This window comes from Giraffa tippelskirchi, chromosome 11 (genome assembly GCF_054371585.1).
Source record: "Giraffa tippelskirchi isolate mGirTip1 chromosome 11, T2T-mGirTip1v1.2.pri, whole genome shotgun sequence".
Classification (NCBI taxonomy): Eukaryota; Metazoa; Chordata; class Mammalia; order Artiodactyla; family Giraffidae; genus Giraffa; species Giraffa tippelskirchi.
In genome coordinates, this window is record NC_137285.1 from 30,687,640 (window position 1) to 30,713,134 (window position 25,495).

The following is a 25,495-nucleotide window of genomic DNA, read 5'->3' on the forward strand; positions in this document are numbered from 1 at the left end:
GGATGGGAATGGGTGCCATGATCTTCATTTTCTGAATGTTGAGTTTTAAGCCAACCTTTTCACTCTTCTCTTTCACCTTCATCAAGACGCTCTTTAGTTCCTCTCTGCTTTCTGCCATAAGGGTGGTGTCATCTGCATATCTGAGATTATTGATATTTCTCCCAGCAATCTTTATTCCAGCTTGTGCTTCATACAGTCCAGAATTTCACATGATATAATCTGCATATAAGTTAAATAACCAAGGATTCAGTATACAGCCTTGACACATTGCTTTCTCAATTTGGAACCAGCCCATTGTTCCACGTCTGGTTCTAACCGTTGCTTATTGACCTACATACAGATTTCTCAGGAGGCAGGTCAGGTGGTCTGGTATTCCCAACCCTTTAAGAATTTTCCACAGTTTGTTGTGATCCACACAGTCAAAGGCTTTAGCATAGTCAATGAAGCAGAAGTAGATGTTTTTCTGGAACTCTCTTGCTTTTTCTATGATCCAATGGACATTGGCAATTTGATCTCTCGTTCCTCTGCCTTTTCTAAAACCAGCTTGAACATCTGGAAGTTCTCGGTTCACATATGTTGAAGTCTAACTGGGAGAATTAAGCATCACTGTCCTAGTGTGTGTGATGAGCGCAACTGTGCAGTAGTTTGAACATTCTTTGGCATTGCCTTTCTTTGGGATTGGAACGAAAACTGACCTTTTCCAGTCCTGTGGCCACTGCTGTGTTTTCCAGATTTGCTGGCTATTGAGTGTAGCACTTTCACAGCATCATATTTTAGGATTTGAAATAGCTCTGCTGAAATTCCATCACCTTTACTAACTTTGTTCGTAGTGATGCTTCCTAAGGCCCACTTGACTTTGTTCTCCAGGATGTCTGGCTCTAGGTGAGTGATCACACCATCATTGTTATCTGGGTCATAAAGATCTTTTTTGTGTAGTTCTTTCGTGTATTCTTGCCACCTCTTCTTAATATCTTCTGCTTCTGTTAGGTCCATACCATTTCTGTCTTTTATTGTGCTCATCTTTGCATGAAATGTTCCCTTGGTATATCTAATTTTCTCAAAGAGAGCCCTACTCTTTTCCCATTCTATTATTTGCCTCTATTTCTTTCACTAATCACTGAGGAAAGCTTTCTTATCCCTCCTTGCTGTTCTTTGGAACTCTGCATTCAGATGGGTATATCTTTCCTTTTCTCCTTTGCCTTTTGCTTCTCGTCTTTTCTGAGCTATTTGTAAGGCTTCCTCAGACAACCATTTTTCCTTTTTGTATTTCTTCTTCTTGGGATGGTTTTGATTACTGCCTCCTGTACAGTGTTACAAACCTCCATCCATAGTTCTTCAGGCACTCTATAAGATTTAATCCCTTGAATCTATTTGTCACTTCCACTGTATAATCATAAGGGATTTGATTTAGGTCATACCTGAGTGGTCTAGTGGTTTTCCCTACTTTCTTCAATTTAAGTCTGAATTTGGCAGAAAAGAGTTCATGATCTGAGCCACAGTCATCTCCTGGTCTTGTTTTTGCTGACTGTACAGAGTTTCTCTATCTTTGGCTGCAAAGAATATAATCAATCTGATTTTGGTATTAACCATCTGGTGATGTCCACATGTAGAGTCTTCTCTTGTGTTGTTGGAAGAGGGTGTTTGCTATGACCTGTGCATTCTCTTGGCAAAATTCTATTAGCCTTTGTCCTGCTTCATTTTCTACTCCAAGGCCAAGCTTGCCTGTTACTCTAGGTATCTCTTGACTTTCTACTTTTGCATTCCAGTCCCCTATGAAGAAAAGGACATCCTTTTTTGGTGTTAGTTCTAGAAGGTCTTGTAGGTCTTCACAGAACCATTCAGAGTTCTAGAAGGTCTTGTAGGTCTTCACAGAACCATTCAGCTTCTTAGGCATTAGTTTTTGGGGCATAGACTTGGATTACTGTGATACTGAATGGAAACTCTTACTAAAATAAAATATCTCCAAAAAAATGAAATACTTTGGAGGCAGGAAAAAGACAGAAGGGATGTTGTGACATTGTATAACATCACCTCTTCTCTTTGTAAGTCTGTTCACCCATTCATTTGGTATAGACAGACTAAGTGACTTTAGTTTCATCACTTCATTCCTACATGTTGTGTAACAAGAATATGATATTTAGAATTTATTTTTGAAGCCTCATCACACAGAATATTTTCCATGGAATTTTTCACACAGTAGCTTTGCTGGTGGTACTTAGCATCAGTCCACCTATGCAAAATTCAATTATCCAGTAAATGTGGCTAAAAGACAGGTAAAAAATGAAGAAGTGAATCCAAAATATCTCTTAAAAATTTGATCCATAAATTGCATATACTGTGTCATATGAAAATACCCTCTGTCTTTTATTTTATAGGAGATTCCAAAAGTTTGGTTGACGTTTTAAGCTCACAGCAGACTAGAAGCCCCACCTTGAAAGTAGAAGGGGAAGTTAGTAAGTTTTGGTTTTAGTGAGAAGTAACAACTATCAACCTAATAACAAAGTAGCAGCAAGAAATGCTGTAAAAAGCAGACCCTGTAATTCAAAACACACTAGTTTGGAACCATCTAGGGAAAGAGAAACATCTCCTAAAGCATTAATTACTAAGTCCAGAGGGCATCTGTGTATGACAGTATAGTATCCTCACTAAAGACAAAGAAAAGGGCAAATTAAGTGCAATATCCTTTGTGGTGATTAAATTTGGGTTCAAAAGAATTCATTAACTGCTATTACATATTCAGTAATCTCAACTTAATAATTAAGTAAAATTGAACAATATTTACATGAATAAATTAGCAATTAAAAGTGCATGCATTGATTGAAACGAGAAGCAAATGTGGGAGATTTTATAATCATAGAATAATAAAACTTTCCTTTGCTTTTAAAAAGGTAGGAAAATGTACATTTCAGATAAAAATAAAATGATCAAGATTTATTATTAAAGAGGTAGACTTTCAAAACGTTTATAATCTTTATAAAAATTATAATCTCTAAATTTTAGCTATCCAAAAAACTCACTCCACATGCATCCCTGATAGTGAATACTATCCCAATTTTAATGCTAGTAATAATTTTTGCTTTATAAGTATTCATTTTAAAATTAATTATAATGTCTTTATCTTGCACATGCACTTTCATTTAGCAAAGTATAAACTAGAAAATCTGTTGGATGTGTTAGCAAACATTAAATATAAATAAAATAAAAAGAGACATGACAGCCTAGGAGAATATGCCTGCAAGACATACGACAGACAACAGACTAAAACCTTTAATATGTGCATGCATACTCAGTAGCTCAGTCATGTCCGACTCTGAAACTTCATGGACTGTAGCTAACAAGGCTCCTCTGTCCATGAGATTTCCCAGGCAAGACTACTGGAGTGGGTTGCCATCACCTACTCCAGGGGATCTTCCTGACCCAGGGATAGAACCTGTGTCTCTTGCATCTCCTTCATTGGAAAGTAGATTCTTTCCCAATGTGCCACCCAGGGTTGGCCAAACCCAATAGCTCTTTTAAAGCAATAAAAAAAAAAAACAACCTATAAACACCACAATAAAAGATGTGAAATTCAAAAAGGAAGAAATATAAGTAGTAAACAAGCATATGAACAGATGGGGCAATAGCCAAGGTTGAGCTGATGATCCCAAGAGTAAAGTAAACTTTCATTTTGGGATGAGACTAAGAAAATTTATACATAGGGAGAAGAAGCTAATATAAAGAATTTGAAAATATAGAAACCAATAAGGATGTGTTATGGAGCAAGGCCCTGGAAACCATGGAAAGGACAGACAATTAAGATGTGATGAACACACACAGGTACAGTAAAGATGAATGCACCCGCCCTGCTTCCATCAACACAGTGCAATTTCAAGATCATAATATGAAGTATAGAGAAAATATAAATATCAGTTATATATATTATATATTGTAATATATAAAATATATATAAAGTATAATATAAATAAAATAGATATTATAGATATATATTATACAGTATATTTATGTTATATATATTATAAATATATATATAAAGAAAATAGTATATATTACAATTCCATTCCAACAATGCTGTGCTGAAGGTATAGAAAGCCCCAAGACAATATTGCTCCCTCTCTACCAATGAGAAAGAACTTTACAATCTACACAATCATAATTTTCTCAAGCCCATCAGAAAGCTATAGTCATAAGGCAAGCAAGTTAACTGAATTCTAAGGCATGACCAGGAGAGATAGGACATCTACAGTATTTTGCCTTTAGCAGAGCACAAGGTGAAGACCTGATTGTCATAAAGCAGGTACAAAGAAAACTGCTAAAACTGTAATAAGCCTGTAAAGGTTAAGTGTGGGATAGTGTAACCCTCTGGATTAGCTGTGAACCCCAGACTCAGGGGAGTCAGCTACTCCTAACAGGCTCTTTTCCTCTGGACTCCACCAACTCACAGCAAAGCTATGGGTGATTAAAGGAACTAGACAGTCTTCTTTGGTGGCCCACAGGCACAAACCACTCCTTCTCCCTGAGATGCTTCCCTCTTAGGAAGCAAAAGCTTTATGATACTGGTGTGTGTGTGTGCTCAGTCATGTCCAACTCTGCGACCCCATGGACTGTAGTCTGCCAGGCTCCTCTCTTCATGGAATTTCCCAGGCAGGAATACTAGAGTGAGTTGCCATTTCTTCCTCCAGGGGATCTTCCAAAACCAGGGATCAAACCCGCAGTTCTTGCACCTTCTGCATTGGCAGGCAAGTTCTTTACCACTGAGCTACCTGGGAACCCAAAAGGGTGATAGAAGCCAAAGCTCTCTACTCCAGCAACAGGGGCAGATAAGCCTCTCCAGCCCAGGATCCTGTACTGTTACAAAGTAGGCTGGGGCTTCTGGGTCATGATTGATAGCAATGCTGAGAAAGTCCAGTCCTCGAAAAGAGCAAGAACAATCCTTGTCACATTATAAAGCAATCAATAGAACCAGACCTAGAGATAACTCAGATGTTACAGCTACCAAACAAGGAAATTAAAATACTTATGATTAGGACCTCCCCAGTGGTACAGTGGTTGGAACTTCCCCTTTCAATGCAAGGGGTGCAGATTTGACTCCTGGTTGGGGAGCTTAGATCCTACATGCCTCATAGCCAAAAACAAAACAAAACATAAAACAGAAGCAGTGTTATAATAAATTCCATAAAGACTTTAAAAATGATCCACATCAAAAAAGTCTTTCTTAAAAAACCCTATGGTTAATCAGTTAATTGATTTATTGGAGAAAGTAAGCAACATACATGCACATATGGAAGATGTCTGCAAAAAAGATGGAAGCATTAAAGAGAATCAGGGAATTACTTCAACAGGCTTAGCAGCAGGCTGAATACAGCTGAGCAAAGAATCAATGACCTTGAAGATAGATCAATAGAAAGCTTTCATTTGAATCAAAAAGAAAAAAGAACATGAAATACAAAGCCAAGAATCCAGAAGTTACAGGATAATATAAAATTGCCTAAAATTGCATTAAAGGGTCACCAAAAAAAACAAGACAGAAGATGTCATCAAACAAAGCTTGGGTCTGCTCTCCAGACGTATAGCAAGGTCAATCTACTGACACCGGAGGCGGTCAAGGAAAGTCCAACATTATTGCAGGTATCAAGCAAGGAGAACAGACAGTTCATGCTCAAAAGACCCAAACTCCCTGATGGCTTTCAAGGAAGGGTTTTTAAAGGCAAGGTGAGGGATAATATTGCAGAGTGCATGATCAACTGAGGTTCAATTCTCTGATTGGTTGATGGTGAGGTAGCAAAGTGGTGTTTCAGGAATCTCAATCATCAACCTTCCGGTTCCTGTCAGGCTAGGATCTATATGCTGGTGGTCAGCAGTTAACTTCCTCCACCTGGTGGGGGTGACTATCTGCAAAACAACTCAAGGACCTGGCTCAGGATGTTATCTACAGCCCTTGAGGAGGAAATTAATGTCCCTGACTTTGTTTTATGGCTAACAGTCTTGCTTGACTGTTTTCCTTTGTTTCTGCATTTTCTCACTTCTCTAATTAAATTTGTTCCTTGGAATTCGAGAAAGAGGGTAAAACTTTTCTAGAAACAAGAGGCAAGTCAGGAGACAGAGGGTCCTGCTCAATTTTAAAGAAATATCTAAAGAGATAATGACCAAGAATTTTCTAAAATAACATAATGAACCCCCAAAAATCTAAGAACCTCAGAGAGAAAAACAAACAGAAGTAGAAAGGAAAAAACTTGATAAATGATAATCAAGTTGCTGAAAACCAAAGATAAAGGAAAAAAGCTTGTGGCAACCAGAGAAAAAAAGAGATATTATAATACATGCTGCTAAATGAAGATAAGAAATGCAGCAGTAACTTTTTTAAAAGCTGGAGGGGCTGTGTTAACATTGGAGAAAAAGAGCCTTTTGAACAAAGACTATCACCAGGGATAAAGAGAGATATCACATAATGATAAAGGGCTCAATTCAGGAAGAGGACACAATAACTTAAAAAGGAAGGCAGTTTCAATATGAATAAAGTGAAACCATTAAACTACTAAGAAAAATAGCTAGGTGTCAAAAGATGTCATTTAAAACTAAGAAATCTACCAGTATGTGGATATTTGATATTCCTAAGATGAACATTAATAAATAGCATATAATTGATCGAAATCCTATGGTGAGAGACAGATGGAAGGAAAGACAGGAAGACAATATATACTAATTTCATCATTTGTAATAATAGGAATTGTTAAGTACTAGTGTTACTCTCTAAGAAAAAGAAGACAGAGTGTATTGGATAAAGTTATAAAGGTAACCAGTAGAATATACAAAGCTCTTTAAATATTAGAAGAAATTTAAGCCATTTGTTCAAAGATTTTTTAACCTATAAAAACAATGTAGGGAGGCCGCTGGCAACAGGCTTGAGTCTGGTTTGCATTTCTTTGGCGAGGTCGAAGCAAGAGAAGCCTGCAGGGGACGGGAAGGAAAAGGGGCCTGTTCCTAAACAGACGAAGGTGGAGGCAGCCGGTGGGCCTTCCCCTTTCAACTCTGACAGCCCATGTGGCCTCTCTGAAAGTTTAATCTCGCCCATCAAATCCGAGACTTTTTTCAAGGAATTCTGGGAGCAGAAGCCCCTTCTCATCCGGAGAGATGACCTTGAACTTGCTGTTCACGCTCTCAGATCTGAAGAGTCTGTGCAGCCAGGATATGTACTATGGAAGATTCGAAAATGTCTACAGGTGTGTCCATGGGAAGAAGAAGGTTTTAAATCAAGAGGGCAAAGTGCACTTTCTTCAGCTGAGAAAAGATTTTGATCAGAAAAGTGCAACCGTTCCATTTCACTAGCCTCGGAGAATTAAGGATGAGCTCTGGAAGGTCTAGGAGAAGCTGGAGGAAGTGCTACTTTGGCTCCCATGTGTACATAACCCCCGTGGGAGATCTCGGCCTGCCGCCCCACTGCGATGATGTCGAGGTTTTCATCCTGCAGCTGGAGGGAAAGAAACACTGGCGCCTGTACCAACTCACGGTCCCCACCGCGGGCGCGGGAGTGAAGCGTGGAGGGCGAGGACAGGAGTTCACTTTGAAGCCGGCAGATCGGCGCTTTCCCAGAGGGACCATCCAGCAGGCGGACACGGCCAAGAGGCTGGCCCACTCCATGCACGTGACCATCCCCACCTCCGGAGCAGTTCGTGGGGAGATTTCCTTTTGTACGCCGTTTTGCGGCTCGTGTTTGATACCACAAAGGCAGACGGGGAGCTCCGGCCTGGCATCCGCCGGCGGCTGCTCCCACGGGTGGAAACCACAGCTGTTGCAACAAAAAGATAAGATGGCTTTCTGAGGATGCCTGCAAACCAGCTAGAGGACAGCAAAGAACAGCCTTCAGCAGACATGAGGAAGGATGTTGCCATGAATGGATTCTCTCCTTACTATATGGGAGGTGGAGCAGAGCTTTTCAACACCAGGTGGACAGTTACCAGGGTTGGACAACACAGTGAGACTGCAGCTTAGAGACCACGTTGTCCTCACGGTAGGACCTGATCAAGATCCATCTGATGAAACTGGAGAAAAGATGGTTTACTCTATCATTCCTGAAAGAATAGGCGAGAGACACACAAGATGGGAAATGAGGAAACAGAGTCTCATGGACTTTGCTTTCCTTTATTACGTATGGATGCACTGAAGGAAATTTGGAACAGTTCAGCTAGTTCTGTCAAGGGTAGCTTACTACAGATGAGGAAAAGCAAAAGCAAAACCTAGTATTATCCCTCTGCACAGAGTGTTTAATCCAAGCAGTCTGGTCCTTTCACTGCTTTTTAATATTGATATGTATATATAAAACAGTAGACGCTTGAGTCTGCCAAGATTTGTGTGCTAAGGAGACCCTGCTGCTTTGAGCCAAGGACAACTTTTCTTACCTGTGTATCTAATAAGATTAGACATAACTTTTACAGGTGATCAGTTGGCCATATGTACTAACAGGTACATAAAAGAAAGAACAGCAAATTACTAAATGTCCCAGAAGGTGACAAAAACCATACTTCAACAAGTTTATTTAATCCAGTGTGGTAGAAAACAGCTCCAATAATTGTATTATTTAAATTAAATATATATATATATAATAATATTTTTAAATAGCAGGCGAAGGTCAGATATATTAGCTTTGTCAATGAATGTAAGTGGCCTAAAATTACCTACTAAAAAGAAAAAAAGATTTGCAGATTGGTTTGCAAAGCAAAACCTAACTCAACACTATTTACAAAAAAAAAAAAAATGCAACTGTAACTAAGTGATTAAGTGATTAAGAAAGATTAAAAATAAAAGACTGCTCCAAAGTATGCCATGTAAATGCAAACCAAAAAAAACAAAACAAAACAAAAAAAACAGGTTTTTTTTTTTTTTATAGTAGAATTCTGGCCAATTTGGATTAAGCAGTACAAAGAAGGACATATAAATGCTGTAGTGTGGGACTTTGCTGATGGTCCAGTGGTTAAGAATCACAATTCAGGGGACTCAGCTTTGGTCCCTAAGCAGGGAACTAAGATCCCACATGCTGTGGAACAACAAAGCCTGCACACCTCAGCCAGAGAGTCTCTGTACTGCAAGGAAAGATCTCGTATGATGCAATGAAGATCCCATGTGCCACAACTTAAATCCTACACAGCCAAAGGAATAAATAAATATTTTTTAAAAAATAAATGCAATTTCCAATATAAGCTATTATATTAGGAGTATATAGAGTTGGACACGACTGAGCGACTTCACTTTCACTTTTCACTTTCATGCATTGGAGAAGGAAATGGCAACCTACTCCAGTGTTCTTGCTTGGAGAATCCCAGGGACAGGGGAGCCTGGCGGGCTGCCGTCTATGGGGTCGCACAGAGTCGGACACGACTGAAGCGACTTAGCAGCAGCAGCAACAACCAAAACAAAAGAAAAATAAACATATATAATTGGTAAGAGATAAGAATCCACCTCTTTTATTCCATGAAAGATCAAGTAAAACCAAAAAATGATAGGCAGAATTAAATAACATTGTTAACGAGTTAACTCTGATTGGCACATATCAAACTGCCAAGTCCCTTCTCAACAACAGAACTGATTTGTTTGGGGTGGCCGTGTACCCAGCTGAAATATTACTTTCCCAGACTTCCCTGCTCCAGACAGAGTCACATGACTAGGTTCTAACTAATGAGAAGGAAGAAGTATCAGGTGGAACTTCTGGGAAATCCCCTTATAGAGAAACAGGCAGACCCTTCCTTTCTTCTCTTATCCAGAAAAGATGGATATGATGGCTTGAGCTTTAGAATCTTCTTGGACTATGAAGACAAGGGCATATGAATGGTGAATATGAAAGATCTTAGGTTTCTAGCAACTTGGTAAAATTACCAGTCTAGCCTTGGACTATATAACCTTAGATTTAAAAAAAAAAAATCCTTGTGATGTTATGCTGTAATAGTTGGTTCTCTGTTTTACGTGCATGCCTGCACGAATGCTTGTTCAGTCGCTAAGTTGTGTCCAACTCTTTGTAACCTCATGGGCTTCTCTGTCCATGGGATTTTCCAGGCAAGAATACTGGTGTGGGTTGCCATTTCCTTCTCCAGGGGTTCTTCCCGACCCAGGGATCTAACCTGTGTCTCCCCCATTGGCAGGCAGGTTCTTTACCACTGAGCCACCTGGGAAGCCCTCTATTCTATGTAGCTGCACTTAATCCTAATAGATATAAACTTGAAACTGAAAAAAGGCTGAAAAACATTCACCAAAGTTGACCATATATTTTAGGACATGTTCAGTTGCTCGGTCATGTCCAACTCTTTGCAACCCCATGGACTGCAACAGGCTAGGCTCCCCTTTCCTTCACTATCTCCTGAAGTTTGCAAATTCACAAACCAAACTCAGAAAACATAGGATTAGCCCCAAACAAGAAGAGGGTCATCGCACACTGGGTGTAGGAGACCAGGTGCCCATACAGGTAAATTACAGATGTCAGGCAGGTGCCCATACAGGTAAATTACAGATGTCGGGCAGAAAGGCAAAGGCTTTTCCTGCCTTCATTGCCTAGATTTTCTCCGTGAAAGAAGAGCCAGAAGTGTTTAAAAGGCGGGGAAGGAAGTAGAGGTAGAGGAGATTTGCATGTTTACAATGCCACTAGGGTATGAGAGAGGGAGCTGAGCAGGAAAGATTGTTTTTGTTTTCTGTTATTGTACTTCAGGTCCAAGAACCAAATTTTCATTTTCAACCAGTCCTGCTATATATAAAGGAAAAAATAAAATGGTTAGATTCAGAGGTTCATTAAGTTGGAAAATGATCCAGTAATTAAGTAAGCAAAACACCCCCTTGAGTCACTTAGAGCTTGAAGCCCTGGCACAAGCAGCAGATTTTTATACCTGAACCCTGAGTATCAAGAACTAATACCTCTAATTTTAGGAAGAAACCCAAAGCAAATTCACAAATAAACATTGAAATAAACTCAACATTGAATGTAACAATTTAATCAAAATTCCCTAGTTTATGCCTCTTACAGATTTTTACAAATTAGTAAATTAATATGAACATTAAATGAAATATTTTTGCTACTTTAATAGAAAAGAAAGTTATAAGTGTAGCTAACAAGAAAAGAACATCAACTGTCCTAAAGATATTTTGTGAGGTTCAATAGAGACTCACCCCCTTGGTGGTAGATTCATGGTAACAACAACAAAAACAGGAAAAAGAAATGAACAGTTTTTGTCACTGACAGCCTATGTAATGGAAGGCCAAAAGCCTTGGCCAAACCTAATGACCCAATATATGTGCTTCATTTCCAACTTAATAAAATAATATAAGTTTGTCTTTAAAAGGGTAATCTAGGATCAACATTTAAGATTTTAATACAATATTCCATATAATACAGAAATCCTGTTTATAGAATTCTTACGGTATGTTATGGTATATGCCCTTGGTAAATCACTACATCAATAAAAAGCTTAGTCTCTGTACACCAGGGCTGTGAGCTTAAATTTGAAATGTTTCGTGTCCTTCAACCAGTAAATCTGATTTTGCAATCTAATGCCAATGAGAAAAACCCTATGCCTGACTTCAAATATATCTCTCTGACTTGCTCTTCTCTGTGATAAATACATGCTTTCATCCCATTGACTTGATTTCTAGAACCTTTACATGCTGGCCTTCTGGATTTTTCAGATAGACTTTGATTTGTCTACATCTATTTTTATTGCAGTGTCAAAATAAAACTGACTATCCCAGATACAGCCTCACCAGCGGAATAACGGCACGGCTATTAATGCTCATGATTGTAGTAGCTGTGTCATAGTTCATCTCATGTATTTTAGTCCCAGTTGTTCCTGAATGGCTATACACGGTATGCTGACCAGTCAGCAAAGTGTTTGGGTAAAAGGAATAGATTTAAGAGCCAGCATCTATTTCTGAAAGTGTATTCCTGAGCTCAGCTTACTCTGTTCCACAAACTTCCTAACGATAGATAAAAGACAATAGAAGAATACCTTAGTGATAACTCTGAAGTAGAGATGATAAAACATCAACTATTTGACAAGTTTTGATGTTCAGACCAGACTCCTGTTGGTGACCTAGCATCACACAGCAAGGGAGCTCAAATCAAGTCTGCACACAGCATCCTGAATTGGGAGTGGACAGCCAAGGGCAGCTGTGGGTCTCCGTCTGCACTGGCCTGTGTGGCCATACACTAAGACAAGAGAGGGTGCTCTCAGTGGTAAAAGGCTGTTCAGAATTTTTTCTGGGGAGTGTTTAGGCAAAGGAAGTAGAGGTTAAACTTTATTTTGGCAGTGGCAACTTCTGCAACAATAGTAGGATCTTCTGAGCAAATAGAGGCACGCCACTTAGAGTGGTCATGGGTACCTCTGGACCTCTGGACAGATGTTTAATATGGATCACCATTTAGTATCTGTTTATATAGTTGGTGGGGCTTCCCTGGTGGCTCAGTGGTAGAGAATCCACCTGCAATGCAGGAGCCTCAGGAGACAAAGTTTCGATCCCTGGGTCAGAAAGATCCCCTGGAGAAGAGCATGGCAATCCACTTCAGTATTGTTGCCTGGAGAATCCTATGGACAGAGGAGCCTGGCAGATACAGTCCATAGGATCACAAAGAGTCAGACATGCCTGAAGTGACTTAGCACACATGCATGTAGTTGGAAGTGTTTCATGTGATTTTTTCATTCTCTTCACATTAGTTAGGATAACATAGGTATCCATATGACTACCTGATACAGATGCCACTCAAAGCATTTTTACTATTAACACAGAAAAAAAGAAACATTATATACAAATATATCATTTCAGCTATTAGGTGGCTACATTTACATTATATGAGAATTTATATGAAACAAACAGTATGTGGGGGAAAAGATATTTTATGAGAAAACTTAAATAATTCTTAACCAATTGATTTCTGTCTGATTTAGTTTTGTCACTTTTATTTTTATATTTCAGGGATTTTGAAGGCAACCATATCCATAATTTAAGAAATTTGACTTTTATCTCCTGCAGTAATTTAACTGTTTTGTAAGTAATGTTTTGTCCTTTTGAAGTAATGTTTTATCTCTTTACAAACAAAATGAATCATTTATGTGAACAGGCTCTGGTATACACATGCATAGTCATTACAGCAAATGTTCCCTCTCAGTTTGAAGTTGTTTGAAATGGAAGCACATTGGCAAAATTACTGAAGTTCAAACCAGACGTAACCACAGATTTACAACATATCAGTACATGAATCATCACAATGGTACTATCTTACATGAGACCTACTTAAGTAATAAGTAGGTCTCAAACTTCAGTAATACCCAATTTAGTGGAAAAAAATTCTCATAAACCACCTAAAATCTGTCCTTGGGTGGCAGTTTGAGAAATACCAAGATCAAGTCCTACTCTATGAGAATTATTACTGCAAAGATTGTGGGAAAAAATTAATTATAATTTTTTCAAAACCTGCAGAATATTCACATCTGTGAGGATATGACTGTGACACCCACCAGGATAAACCTTAGAATGTTATCAAATATAATTTCTCTTATGCCACTCGGTCTTATTTTAAATCCATATTGCTAGCTCATAACACAAGATCGGTGCAGAGATGAACTGTCAGGCCTTCCAGTCTGATTCAGCATCGCAAATCAGAGATCTTCGGAGTTGGTCCAGCTTAGCGTAGACATCTTCCAGCACCTCCACTTGAAATCACAGCAACTACCCAATGCGCACGAGTGCTATTGTGGTGTTGGGGGCAGGGGTGTATTTTGTTAGACAGACATGCCACGGAGACTGCACAGGCGACTCTAAGACAGTTGTGCTGATACTCAGACTGTATTCTCAGGGGTCGAGATTTTCATTCTTACCCCTGTGGAGCTCTTCCCTAAAACACTTTAAAATGTGAACAATATTTTACTTTTATCATCATTAAAAGATTTGGGAAATTTAAGATTAAAGCGAGCTTGGATAATTTATCATACTATTTCAACGTATCTTGATATGGAAATGCATTATACATAATTATCTTTGTTTTTGCAGGTTGTTAATCTCCTCTCCAATAAATTACCTCCAGAAGCTACATCTTTTTTCTTTTTACTTTCAGGGTAATGAGGAAAAACAAAATTAATCACCTTAGTGAAAATACGTTTGCACCTCTCCAGAAACTAGATGAATTGTAAGTTTGATTACACACATATTTTGTAAGTTTGATTACACATATAGCACTATTTCTGTATACCTTGAGCCACAAGTATTTCAGGAATTCTGAAAGCTTAACAAATATGTGTTAAAGGAAACTATAACTATTTGAGGAAAGTGAAGCAAAGGAAACAGCTGTGGAGGCGAATAAAGCCAGGGGAAATTAATAAATAAAATATATCCTACATCACTTTAACCCTGCTGCTAGAGACGGATAGCAAATTTATCTTTAAGTTTTTTAGAGAGTGAGGATTCAGAGATCAGAAGATAAAAAGACATCACTTTGCTGGTTCTGAAACCAAAGGATAATCTTGGATCTATAAGATCAGACACTGCCATGGATAACAACATCCAAACCTGTAATAACGGTCAAGAGAGCAGCTTGAGGTAGCTATTTATAACGTCCCTTTTTAAGATCAATGACACAGTTCCAAAGGGCAGTAAAGCAAGTCTCTGATGAATCAAAGCCTTGTGGTTAAGCCACATAGTAGTTGATTCTCCAAATAAAATATACTTAAGACAATGGAGGAAGTACATGCTCTTCAGACAGTTTTTTTTTTTAATGGCTTAATTTCTTCAATTGGGGTTTTGTTAAAGTCTGGGCTAGCCACTAGTTTGATTTTGTGTTTTCTGAAAAGAATCTGGAGTGTGAACAGAACTACATGTTTTGACAATTAGCTGGGCAGAACTTGGATTCATTAAAACTTTTCCATAAAAAATTAAAGAATGTAACTAAAATGTTGCTCAGGACACCTTACCTGCATACCAAGACAAGTGGAGGAAACACACATGCCACAGGCGAAAACATCCCTCAGGAAACAATCCAGCATTCTGCTCCAAAACTTCAATAAACAAGCCATTGAAACCCCAACATTTTTTTCCATAATCATGGGCTTGAAACATTTTATGGTAGACAGTACCAATCATTCACAAAACACACAAGAAAATCTCAGTAGGTATCAGAACCAAACATCTGCTATAATGACTCCCGGTGTCTGGCAAATGAACTATATCATCAGCACATAGGAAATTATTTTATTCTCAGCAGTGGGGAGCAGTGCATGCAGGTGACTCAAAAGGTATTATCTAGCCATTAAAATACAAGCTAGTCAAGGGGTCTGTACTTTTCCTTGTTTTATCTTGCTTGCAACTCCAATCTGAATACCAGAAGGCAGTTTCTCCGAATTCTAACTTGCACAGTGGCCCTAAGGTGTGGGTGCAAGAAAGAATAAAGTCAGGGGAAATTAACAAATAAAATACATCCACACTGCTCTAACCCACTGCCAGAGAAGGACAGCAAATTTATCTTTAAGTTTTCTAGAGAGTTGGGATTCAGAGACCAGGAGATAAAAAGATACCATTTTGTTGATTCTGAAACCAGTAGTGAGCATGGGGCAGGACAGCTTAGTCCTCAGTCAGTGCTCATCCAGGTTCAGAGGTAAAAGAAAGAGCAACAAAGAGGCAGAGAAGGTCCCCACACCAAGAATTAGTCCTACCTAAATCCTGTCAAATCTCATGCCTGAAAAATCAGATTTACAAGGATGAAAATGGCATGTTTTCTAGGAGGTAATGGTTTTAAATGAATGAAAGTGAAAGTGTTAGTTGCTCAGTCTTTTCTGACTCTTTGCGACCCCATGGACTGTAGCCCATCAGGCTCCTCTATCCATGGAATTTTCCAGGCAAGAATCCTGGAGTGGATCGCTATTCCCATCTCCAGGGAATCTTCCTTACAGAGGGATCAAACCCATGTCTCCTGAATTGCAGGCAGATTCTTTACCATCTGAGTCACCAGGGAGGTCCCTTAAATGGATGGGTCTAGACCTAAAATGAGTGACTCTCCCTTTGAAAGAAGTTGTGCTACACTCTGTGCCCCTCTTTGCTTGATCCCACTGACAGAATTAATGAGGGCAAAATTAGCAACAGTCAGATTCACTCCTCAGAGTAGAGTTTAAACAGTTCTGGTGAGACTTCCTGGTGGTCCAGCGGTTAAGACTTGGAGCCTCCACTGCAGGGGGTATGAGTTCCATCCTCTAGTCAGGAACTAAGATCCCACATGCCCCACTGTGTAGCCAAAATTTTTTTTTAATTTAAATAGTGGCGGAAACTTTGCTACATGTTTGATTTATTATTACTTGTGCTTTTTTAGTTTTCTTTTAATAAGATTTTTGTATTTGCTGACTGTGGTGGGTCTTCTTCACTCCGTGGGCTTTCTGAAGTTGTAGCAAGTGGGGACTGGTCTCTAGCTATGGTATGTGGGCTTCTCCTCACTGCAGCTTCTCTTGTTGAGCACTGGCTCTAGGCACGTGGGCTTCAGCAGTTGCAATGTGTGGGCTAAGTAGTTGCAGCTCTTGGGCTCTAGAGCACAGGCTTCAAGAGTTCTGGTGCACGAGTTTAGCTGCTCTGAGGCATGTGGGATCCTCCTGGACCAGGGATCGAACTTCTGTCCCCTGCGTTGCAAGGTGGGTTCTTAACCACTGAAACACCAGGGGAGCCCTAATTTGTGCTTTTTTAAAAAAAATTATTTATTTTAATTGGAGGCTAATTACTTTACAATATTGTGGTGGTTCTTGCCATACATTCACGTGAATCAGCCATGGGTGTACATGTGTTCCCCATCCCGAACCCTCCCTCCCACCTCCCTCCCCTTAATTTGTGCATTTAAAGCAACTACTCAAGGTGACAAAGTGTTTCCTGAGTCCATTCAGAAATGGACCTCAAGTCCAGTTAAGTTTAGACCAACTTTCCTAAAACAAAACTGTGAAAATTGTCTTTGTTCTTGTCAGTTAGGATCTAAGCCAAATGGTCCCCATTACATGACTGATGATGAAAGAACTATTTGCCAGAATTTGCTTTAATAGCCAAAGCCAGCACTCTCACCAGAAAGAGCTGAACATGGTAGTTCAAGATTTAATACTCTAGTGGACTCTTCTAAATCTGTGTTTCACATTGCCTCACTAGCATGATCGATTTTCACTTGACTTCCCATACAAGGAACTGGAATCATCCTGCCCCTTTTACTTAAATATGAAAACAGATCTTCAGTCTGTTAATAGTCTGCCAGTAGGGATGGAAAGAATAGCTAGTCCAAACTAAGCTAGATGCTGGGAAATCCAGATCTTGCACTGAAAGAGCTCACACCCTTCAGAAGAGAATGTAGGGACAGGAAGTTTTAATATGATGCTGTAAGTGCTGTACATGTTCTCTGTGCTGCACATGGCAGAACAGAGACAAGAACGCCTAACTCCCCCAGTCATGAAGGAGTGACATGTGAAAAGAATCTTTTTTAAAAAATATAGTTGGGCTTCCCAGGTGGTCCAGTGGTTAAGAATCCACCTACCAATGCAGGGGACACGGGTTCAGTCCCTGGTCCAGGAAGATCCCACATGCCAAGGAGAAACTAAGCCCATTGTCCACAATTACTGAACCAGTGCTCTAGAGCCCATGAGCCACAACTGCTGAAGCTGGCACACCTAGAGCTCATGCTCTGCAGCAAGAGAAGCCACCGCAATGAGAAGCCCAAGCACTTCAACTAGAGAGTAGTCCCCACCACCAGCACAGCTAGAGAAAGCCTGTGCGCAGCAACAAAGACCCAGCACAGCCCCCAAAAAGTATAGTTGGTTTACAACGTTGTGTTAGTTTCAGGTGTACAGCAAAATGATTCGGTTTTGCATATCTATTCTTTTTCAGATTCTCTCCCATTATAGGTTATTACCAGATATTGAGTATAATTCCCTCTGCTATACAGTAGGTCTTTGCTTTTTTTCTGAGCAGAATCTTGAAGGTGTTCACCCAAAGAACCAGAAGTAAAGCTTTTTCCAGGTAGAAGGAGGCACCCTTGCAAAAACCTGGAGGTTAGAATACTGAGGTACATTCAGGTCCTGGTGAAAGCCAATTTAACTGAACAGAAAGTGGTAGGAAACTAAGCCGGACAGTACAAAATATTTAAAGACTTTTTCCTATCACACTAAGCAGTTTTGATTTTATCTATTATGCAGCAATGAGCTATTGAAGAATTTTTAAAAGGAGATGAAATTTTTGAAAGATTCCTTTGGTTTTCAAATCAGAGAATCTATCCACATAGACAATTCACCCATAAATATGTAAATAACAAAAACTGTCCAAGGATCAGGTTACAATTTGAAAATAGAACATTTACAGCAAAGACATTTATAATTTTGATTATATTACTTGTTTTTAGTTTTAAAACTCAATCTAAAACTGCCTTGCCCTTTCAAATTTAATAATCTAACTTTTGATTTATAAGCACTCCAATTTACATAGCAATTAGATCTACATCCTTACCTCTCCCTGTGGCAACTAATACAACTTGAGGATAGATAGGGAAAGTGGGTAGACTTTTTCTTAGTTTCTAATGATGACATTGGAGAAATCAAGCCTATCTTGTTTAGAAGAATTCTAGGCCTTCCTCACGAGAGTTGCTACTGTCAAAGCTACCATAAGAGCTGGTACTGTCCAAAATCTTCTCACAGCTAAGCTACAAAGTCACACCACAGTGGACAGCCCAACCTCTATACATATATGAAGTATCCTGCCCCAGGAGGATGTAAGACCTGGTGTATATCAGCTATGGAAGAAACTGGAAACTAAAATAATCCACTTTCAGTTAAAAACCATCATCAACTGAAACAAAAGAAAAAATTAAGTCTCCAAACCATATTTCTACTTTAGCACAGAAGGAAGGAAAGAAGAATGGAAGGGAGGGAAAGAGGGAGGTGGCAGAGGGGAAAACAAGAAAAGAAGACAGCACAATATTAATTAAATTAGAAAACTGGATCTATTAGAACCAGATCGAATACCATGAAACATTGTCTTTGAATGATGAATAAAATGAGGAAATATTTTTATCTTTTACCATTTCATTCCCTTGTTAAAGTTTTGGCTTCTATTAGTTTCCTGGTGGCTCAGTCAGTAAAGAATCAGCCTACAGTGCAGGAGACCCGGGTTCGATCCCTGGGTCGGGAAGATCCCCTGGAAAAGAACATGGCAACCCACTTTGGCACTCTTGCCTGGAAAATCCCATGGACAGTAGAGCCTGGTGGGCTACAGCCCATGGCGTCGCAAGAGTCGGACACAACTTAGCAACTAAACCACCACCACCAATTAATATAACTCACTAATAGCATTGTTTGAAAGTTGTATAATGGTTTTCTAATAAACCACAGAGCTATGGATAAAGTCTTAAGAAAATAACATGACATGTTTGCAATTATTTCCCTAGGGATTTAGGAAGCAATAAGATTGAAAATCTTTCTCCACGTATCTTTAAGGATCTGAAGGAGCTCTCACAAAGGTAAGATTTTTGTCTTTTAATTTGTTTTATTTTCTAAAATTGCCATTAAAATGCACATCAGTATGTGTGTTTACCATTTGAACCATTTTTAAGTGTACAGTTCAGTGGTATCAAGCTCATTCACGCTGTTGTGTAACCATCACCACCATCCATTTCTGGAACTTTTCCTACTTTCCAAACTGAAGCTCCATACCTATTAAACACTAACTCCCCATCGACACCCCTCCCCAACCAGCCTCTATCACTATCTGATCTCTATGAATTTGGCATCTCTAGGTACCTCATATAGATGGAATCATACATACCTTGTTCTTTTACAACTGGCTTATTTCACTTAGCCTAATGTCTTCAAATTTCCTCCATGCTGTAGCACGTGTCAGAATTTCTGAATATTATCATCCATATTAGCAATCCATTATGTGTGAATACCACATTGTATTTATCCATTTTTCCATCGATGGACACTTGGGTTGTTTCCCTTTTAGCTGTTATGAGTAGGGCTGCTATGAACATGGTTGTGTAAATATCTGTTAAAGAACTTGCTTTCAATTCTTCTGGGTATATAGCCCCAGAAACAGTATTACTGGATCATATGGTAACTCCATTTTTAATTTTTTGAGGAAGCATCATACTCCTTTCTATAATGGCTGCACTATTTTACATTCTCACTAACAGTGCACAAAGATTCTAATTTCTCCACATTTTCAACAGCACTTGTGATTTTGTATTTTTTTTTTTTTAATAATAGCCAACCTAATGGATGTGACATGGTATTTCATAGTGGTTTTTATTTGCATTTCTGTAATGATTAATGATGTTGGGCATCTTTTCATGTGCTTATCGGTCATTTGCACATCTTCTTTGGAAAATGTCTATTCAGGTCCTTTACTCATTTTTAAATTAGGTTGCTTGGTTTTTCATTGTTAAGCTGTGCATGCGTGCTGAGTCACTTCAGTCATGTCCTACTCTTTGCAACCTTATGGACTGCAGTGTACCAGGCCTGTCTGTCCATGGGATTCTCTAGGCAAGAATACTGGAGTGGTTGCCATGCCCTCCAGGGATCTTCGGAGAAGGCAATGGCACCTCACTCCAGTACTCTTGCCTGGAAAATCCCATGGATGGAGGAGCCTGGTAGGCTACAGTCCATGGGGTCGCTAAGAGTTGGACATGACTGAGCGACTTCACTTTCACTTTTCCCTTTCATGCACTGGAGAAGGAAATGGCAACCCACTCCAGTATTCTTGCCTGGAGAATCCCAGGGACGGGGGAGCCTGGTGGGCTGCCGTCTGTGGAGTCGCACAGAGTCGGACACGACTGAAGCGACTTAGCAGCAGTAGCAGCAGCCAGGGATCTTCCTGACCCAGAGTTCAAACCTGCGTCCCTTATGTCTCCCGCATTGGCAGATGGGTTCTTTACCACTAGTGCCACCTGGGAACCCCTGTTAAGTTGTAGGATCATATATATTTTAGATAGTAAAGAATTTCAGATATATGATTTACAAATACATTTTCCTATTCTGTAGGTTGCCTTTTCACTCTGCTGATAGTGTTTTCTGATGCACAAAAGTTTTAGATTTAGATGTAATCCAATTCTTATATTTTTTTCTATTGTTACCTATGCTTTTGGTATCACATATACAAGAAATCACTGCCTAATCCAATGTCATGAAGTTTTTCTCTTATGATTTCTTCTAAGAGTTTTATAGTTTTAGCTTTTATATTTAGGACTTGGATCCATTTTGAGTTAATTTTGTACATTGTGGAAGCTAAGGGTCTAAGCTCTTTTTTTTTTTTTTCGGCATGTGAACATCTATCTGGTTTTCCCAGAACCATTTGTTGAGAAGTTTGTCCTTTCCCCATTGAACAGTCTTGGCATGTGTTAAAAATTATTTGACCACACATACAAAAGTTTGTTCCTGGGCTCTCCATTCTATTCCATCATCCTATAAAACTGTCTTTATGCCAGCACCACACTATTACTGATTACTGTAGCTTTGTAGTAAGTTTTGAGTCAGAAAGTAAGACCTCCAACTTTGTCCTTCTTTTTCAAGGCTTATTCAGGTTCCCTTGAGATTCCAAACAAATTTTAAGATGGATATTTCTATTTATTCAGAAAAACTGTCACTGGAATCTTGATAGACATTACACTGAATCTTTAGATTGCTTTGGATAGTATTGCCATCTTAATGATTTTAAATCTTCCAGTCCCAAAACACAGAATGTCTTTCCATTTCAGTTCAGTTCAGTTCAGTCGCTCAGTCGTGTCTGACTCTTTGTGACCCCATGAATTGCAGCACGCCAGGCCTCTCTGTCCATCACCATCTCCCGGAGTCTACCCAAACCCATGTCCATCGAGTTGGTGATGCCATCCAACCATCTCATCCTCTGTCGTCCCCTTCTCCTCCCGCCCCCAATCCTACCCAACATTAGGGTCTTTTCCAATGAGTCAACCCTTCGCATGAGGTGCCCAAAGTATTGGAGTTTCAGCTTCAACATCAGACCTTCCAATGAACACCCAGGATTGATCTCTTTTAGGATGGATTGATTGGATCTCCTTGCAGTCCAAGGGACTCTCAAGAGTCTTCTCCAACACCACAGTTCAAAAGCATCAATTCTTTGACGCTCAGCTTTCTTCACCGTCCAACTCTCACATCCATACATGACCACTGGAAAAACCATAGCCTTGACTAGACGGACTTTTGTTGGCAAAGTAATGTCTCTGCTTTTAAATATACTATCTAGGTTGGCCATAACCTTCCTTCCAAGGAGTAAGCGGTGTCTAATTTCTTTCAACAATATTTTGTTTTCACACTGCAAGCCTTTCACCTTTATTCAGTTGACTGGGGCTTTTTGGCTGCACTGGGTCTCCACTGCTACATGAGCTTTCTCTGATTACGGCAAGCAGAGGCTACTCTTCATTGCAGTATGGAGGCTTCTCATTTCAGTAGCTTCTCTTGTGGCTCAGTAGTTGCGGTGCATGGGCTTAGTTGTTCTGTGGCATGTGGGATCATCCTGAATCAGGAATCAAATCCATGCTCCCTACATTGGCAAGCAGATTCCCAACCTCTGGACTACCAGGGAAGCTTCTATTCAGTTTATTCCTAAGTATTCTTCTGATGCTGTTGTAAATTGAATTATTTTCTTAATTCTCTTTCTGGATTGCTCAGGGTTGATATATAGAAATGCTTTTGATTATTCATCATTGTCTGATTATTGTGCATTTGTTTTTTATTTAGCAATTTAGTTGAATTTGTTTATTAGTTCCAACAGTTGTGTGTGTGTGTGTGTGTGTGTGAAATCTTTAAGGTTTTATACACATAAAATGGACTTCCCTGGTGGCTCAGATGGTCAAGAATCTGCCTGCAATGCAGAAGACCCGGGTTTTATCCCTGGGTTGAAAAGATCCCCTGGAGAAGGAAGTGGCTACCCACTCCAGTATTCTTGCCTGGAGAATTCCATGGACAGAGGAGCCTGGTGGGCTACAGTCCATGGGATCACAAAGAGTTTGACAAGAATGAGTGACTAACACTTTCACTTTTCACACATAAAATAATGTCATCTGTAAACAGAGATAATTTTAATTCTCACTTCCTAATTTGGATGCCTTTTATTTTATTTCTTGCCTAATCCTTCTGGATAGGACTTCTAGCACTATCTTCATCTCTTTCTTCCTAGCCGTAAAACCGTTTACTTTTAACTTCATGCCTCATAACTTGCTAACAAATATGCCACTATTTGACATGATTTATTGTAAAAAGCATTCAATATGGTTTCATTCCTTCAAATTTTGACTAAATGAGATTCTTTTTCTTTTATTTAAACCACACCTGATGATAGGCAAAATCTGAAGTGGTGTAGCTTCCCTTTGGGAAACCTGCAGGTTCCCTGGCGGGACCATCCTGGGCCACCCCACCTTCATGATCATGTGCTCTCAGCTTTCTCTCTGTCACTAAGACACTTGCTGAGAGCCATGCGTGGTTCTAACAGTTCTATCTACATTAATCCATGTGAATGTCTGATGAGCCCTATGGTACAAATGTCACTGATGCACTTTTTTGCTAATGTTTACAAGCAACCCTCAGTCAACAGGTATACTTCCTCTTTACTCAAATCCTTTCTAGAAATGACCAATTGCTGCTTTTTTTTTTTATTGAAACAGGAATCTTTCCTATAACCCAATCCAGACAATTCAAGCCAACCAATTTGATAATCTTGTCAAACTCAAGTCTCTGTAAGTATACACCTATGGGGATAGTTTTATGATACATTTTTTACTTATATACTAATAGCTAATAAATTCTATAAAATAAAATTAATAGAGTCTTGAAGCAGAAGAAGCTTTATTCCCAGAATGTTAGTTAAACTCTACAGAAACTATATGAGTATGTGCTGAGCTATAAACAAACAGATGGCTATTAGTTTAATCTTTCATATCTATGAGCTAAAAATTAGATAATCACTTTCTATGTTTCTATAATCATTAGGAGCTTATATTGGATTGTTTGTTTTGATCCTCTGAAGGCATCTATGCATATTTATTCCTTCATTAGCACAGGAGGTATCTAAGAGTTTATTATAACTATTGTTATCCCAAGATAGAATGCTCTAGATTATATAAATCTTTACTTGCAGCACACACGCACAAACACACATACATAAATTATATTAGGATCTATGAATTGCCTTAAGAAGGTGTGCTTTGGTTCTTTTAAGTGTTCCCTCAGTAAAATGTCATTTTATTAGAAAAAAAATTATTAAAAAATTATTAGAAAAATTTCAAGAATGTAAAATCCCCCTCTCTGCTATTGCAATATCATCAAAAGGCAATGTTTATTCATTTATTTCACAAATATTTGTTGAGTAGTTACTATGAAAAAAGCATCGTGCCACAACCTACTAGAAGCCAAAAATTGAAATAGGAAAGATATAGACTCAATGTAAGTATTTAGATTGTGTATAAATAGCAGAATCAAAAAGGTATTGGGGGGAAAAAGGGTTATTATGGGATCACATGAAATCATGTGTGTGAAACTTTGGAAAATTGTAAAGTACTATAGAATTTAAAAAATCTTTCATGCAATGAAAGGAACTGGGAAAGTGCCTAGGGAAGGCTAAGTATGAATGTTTAGTTCAGAATAAGTGTTAAATAATTGTATATTAAACGGTCCTTCACAAAAATTCATTATACCCTGCATAACATATGTTTTTTGATAATTTGATATTTTAGCAGCCTAAACGGAATTGAAATTTCAAATATCCAACAAAGGATGTTTAGACCTCTCATGAATCTCTCTTACATGTAAGCAGATGTTTTTCTTGTTCTTCACCTTGGTTTTAATCTTTTAGGTTTCCACCTGTATTGTGCTCACACCCCCATATGCAGTGCATCCAGTTTATTAACATTTCCTACTGACTAATTTGCCTAAACAATAACTAACTTTTAAAGCATAGATATAGGGTGAGGTGATTTTTAGTTGTCCATGGTTTGGTCTGAGAGAATGGAAGGAGATTTGTTTGGGTGTCAGACAACAGGAGTGTGGAGGGAACCCACTCAGGCTTGTAAGCTCTAATGACCTCTTGTGACACTCACAGATATTCATGTTTGTCCACTGAGCTAGCAACTGGTGCACATGGCATAAATGCAACCAGATGAGGAAGTAGGAAGTCACATAAACAACATCAAACAATTATAAATAATTCATGTAAATGGAGGAAGGAAGAGAGAAAGCCTCCTCAGTGAAAATCGCCCACAGCGTCAGTGCATGATGGAGCAACGGTGTACGGATAAAATGGCAAACTTTGAAAAATCTTTTATTCAAACATCATGTCTCATCACGCCATCATTACATGCTTTAGAAACATTTTCTTTAGTTCAATGTAATATATAGCAGTATACACACACACACACAAACACACACACACACACAATAATAGAGTGATCTCCATGCCAAGGTAATTAATTCTCAATAATCTAGAAAGTGTCATGGCAGCCACCACCACTCTATAATCT

The 25,495-nt window shown here is 39.0% G+C and overlaps 1 protein-coding gene and 1 pseudogene across 9 annotated transcripts in view; both read left to right on the forward strand.

The window, feature by feature from the left end:
- RXFP1 (relaxin family peptide receptor 1) overlaps positions 1-25,495 on the forward strand; it is a 67,947-nt gene that overhangs the window by 27,901 nt on the left and 14,551 nt on the right. For 4 of the 9 annotated variants that reach the window (XM_081541680.1, XM_081541677.1, XM_081541681.1 and 1 more), the window contains 5 exons: positions 12,943-13,014; positions 14,081-14,152; positions 19,415-19,486; positions 23,645-23,716; positions 24,713-24,784. In XM_081541680.1, coding sequence (XP_081397806.1) covers positions 12,943-13,014; positions 14,081-14,152; positions 19,415-19,486; positions 23,645-23,716; positions 24,713-24,784 — 360 coding nt within the window. The remainder of the gene's footprint in view (positions 1-12,942; positions 13,015-14,080; positions 14,153-19,414; positions 19,487-23,644; positions 23,717-24,712; positions 24,785-25,495) is intronic. The other 5 variants (XM_081541683.1, XM_081541679.1, XM_081541684.1 and 2 more) reach the window with 3 other exon arrangements.
- LOC145526351 (ribosomal oxygenase 2 pseudogene) lies at positions 6,560-8,330 on the forward strand (annotated as a pseudogene).